General features: G+C 46.4%; 1 protein-coding gene across 1 annotated transcript in view; it reads left to right on the top strand.

Moving 5' to 3' along the window:
- The first annotated feature begins 611 nt into the window (after positions 1-611).
- The window catches only part of si:dkey-103g5.4, a 14,040-nt gene continuing 13,047 nt past the window's right edge, over positions 612-1,604 (top strand). Inside the window, exon 1 of the mRNA XM_035679394.1 lies at positions 612-1,157. Within this exon, the coding sequence (XP_035535287.1) occupies positions 920-1,157 (238 nt within the window). The 5' untranslated portion in view covers positions 612-919. The remainder of the gene's footprint in view (positions 1,158-1,604) is intronic.

Raw genomic sequence — 1,604 nt, 5'->3', positions numbered from 1 at the left:
GGCTGACTGAAAGGTACATATTAGTAAAAGTGGAATAATTCAATTAATAATACTGTAATATTGGTTAAAAAGTATAACTAAAGAAACTGTATTGCATGCAGTAAGGATCACTCAGATGACATATCACTGTGAAGGAGCTTCCATCTTTTTAACCGTTCTTACTCACAGGAGACAACAAGAAGTTGGACAGTCCCCTCCTCCCTTTCATTCCTTACCCAACCTCCCGCCACTCAGACCAGCCTCTGCCAAGCATTAGACTCAGGGGCCTCAGACCGGGCCAAAGACTGCAACTGGGCGTTCCCATGGCAGACCCAGACACAGGTGTCCCAGTGCCCATTCTGGCTGTAACCATCCACCCCCAGACAGGACTAGTCTACCCACTGGGAGGGGTGCATGTCTGTCCCCTCACCCGCCTCCCACAACCCATACAGATTGGCTATCCCATGCTGGACTCCAGGACGGGGAATGTTGTGCTCACTGTTGGGATCAGTCTAGATCCAGTAACAGGTTAGTGCTGCTGGTGAGTCTTCAGTACAACCTGTGTTTAGGTTACTATACCTCCAGTGAGGTAATTTTGTTCTCTCTCTCTCTCTGTGTGTGTAGGAGCTGTGTTGCCAGTAGGTGGAGTTTTGCTGGCTGAGTCCATCATCGAACCTCTGAGTGGACGGATGGTGAGAGTAGGAGGGGCCAGCATACGAGCTGGGCAAATGCTCCCCAATGCTGGAGGATACCAGGCTCTCCTAGACTGCAAGGTGCTGTTGGAAATATCCAAAGATTATGTATCATTAAATTTATGATGCACAAACTGTATTTGAAAATTGACCAAACAAATTTCCTCTTTTCTACAACTTTTTGTAGTTAAGAGGCACACATTGACATGAATGAGAGTGAAACTTTTCTTAATTAGGTTCTGGCAGTAATGTTCAAAGTATTGGAGCTCCTGAAGCCACTAACTGAAGAATGGGGATCAGAACAAACTTTGCAGCGCCATCAGGGCAGTGAGAGAGGGAGCGGTCGACAAGATCATCTTCTGACTGCAGCCAAGGAGCTCCAGCAGGCCTGGGGAAGGAGCCTGCACTGCCAGCTGCAGCTGCAGACCAGGCTGGAGATTCTGCTGGACTGGGCTGTGGGTCTCCAGCAGGATGGAGGAACTCTGGGTGAGCAAATGCCATTAAGAGGATGCATGGATTTTGGTAGTCTCTTTTGTGGCCAATACATCACAAACTCACTTTTTAAATTCTTCCCCCTTCTGCACTCTGTGCCGATATGGCCCTCTCCTGCTCCTCCCTTTGTCACTGTACGCGAGCTGCTCTCTTTTTCCTGCACCTTTGAGCTATCTGTCCTCCACTTTTGCTGAACTTTTGCTTGTGTTTGAGAAAATATTATCCTAAAAGGAGAGAACACTTATGTGTTATCTTTTTTCTCCTTTTTTTTTAATCTCTGCTTGGCATCAATGCCATAAATCTGCTCATTGCAGTGTAGAAAAATATTCATTGTAGGCCTTGTTTTTGTCAATAGGTTTCTTCTTTACACCTTTTGTTGTGATATGTGAATAAAAATGTTGATACTGAAGGCTGTTGCTACGGTGGCCCAGAGGTGTCAGG

This window comes from Morone saxatilis, unplaced genomic scaffold (genome assembly GCF_004916995.1).
Source record: "Morone saxatilis isolate NCDOM2014 unplaced genomic scaffold, NCSU_SB_2.0 Contig8, whole genome shotgun sequence".
NCBI lineage: Eukaryota > Metazoa > Chordata > Actinopteri > Moronidae > Morone > Morone saxatilis.
This window is presented reverse-complemented; position numbering and strand designations above follow the sequence as displayed.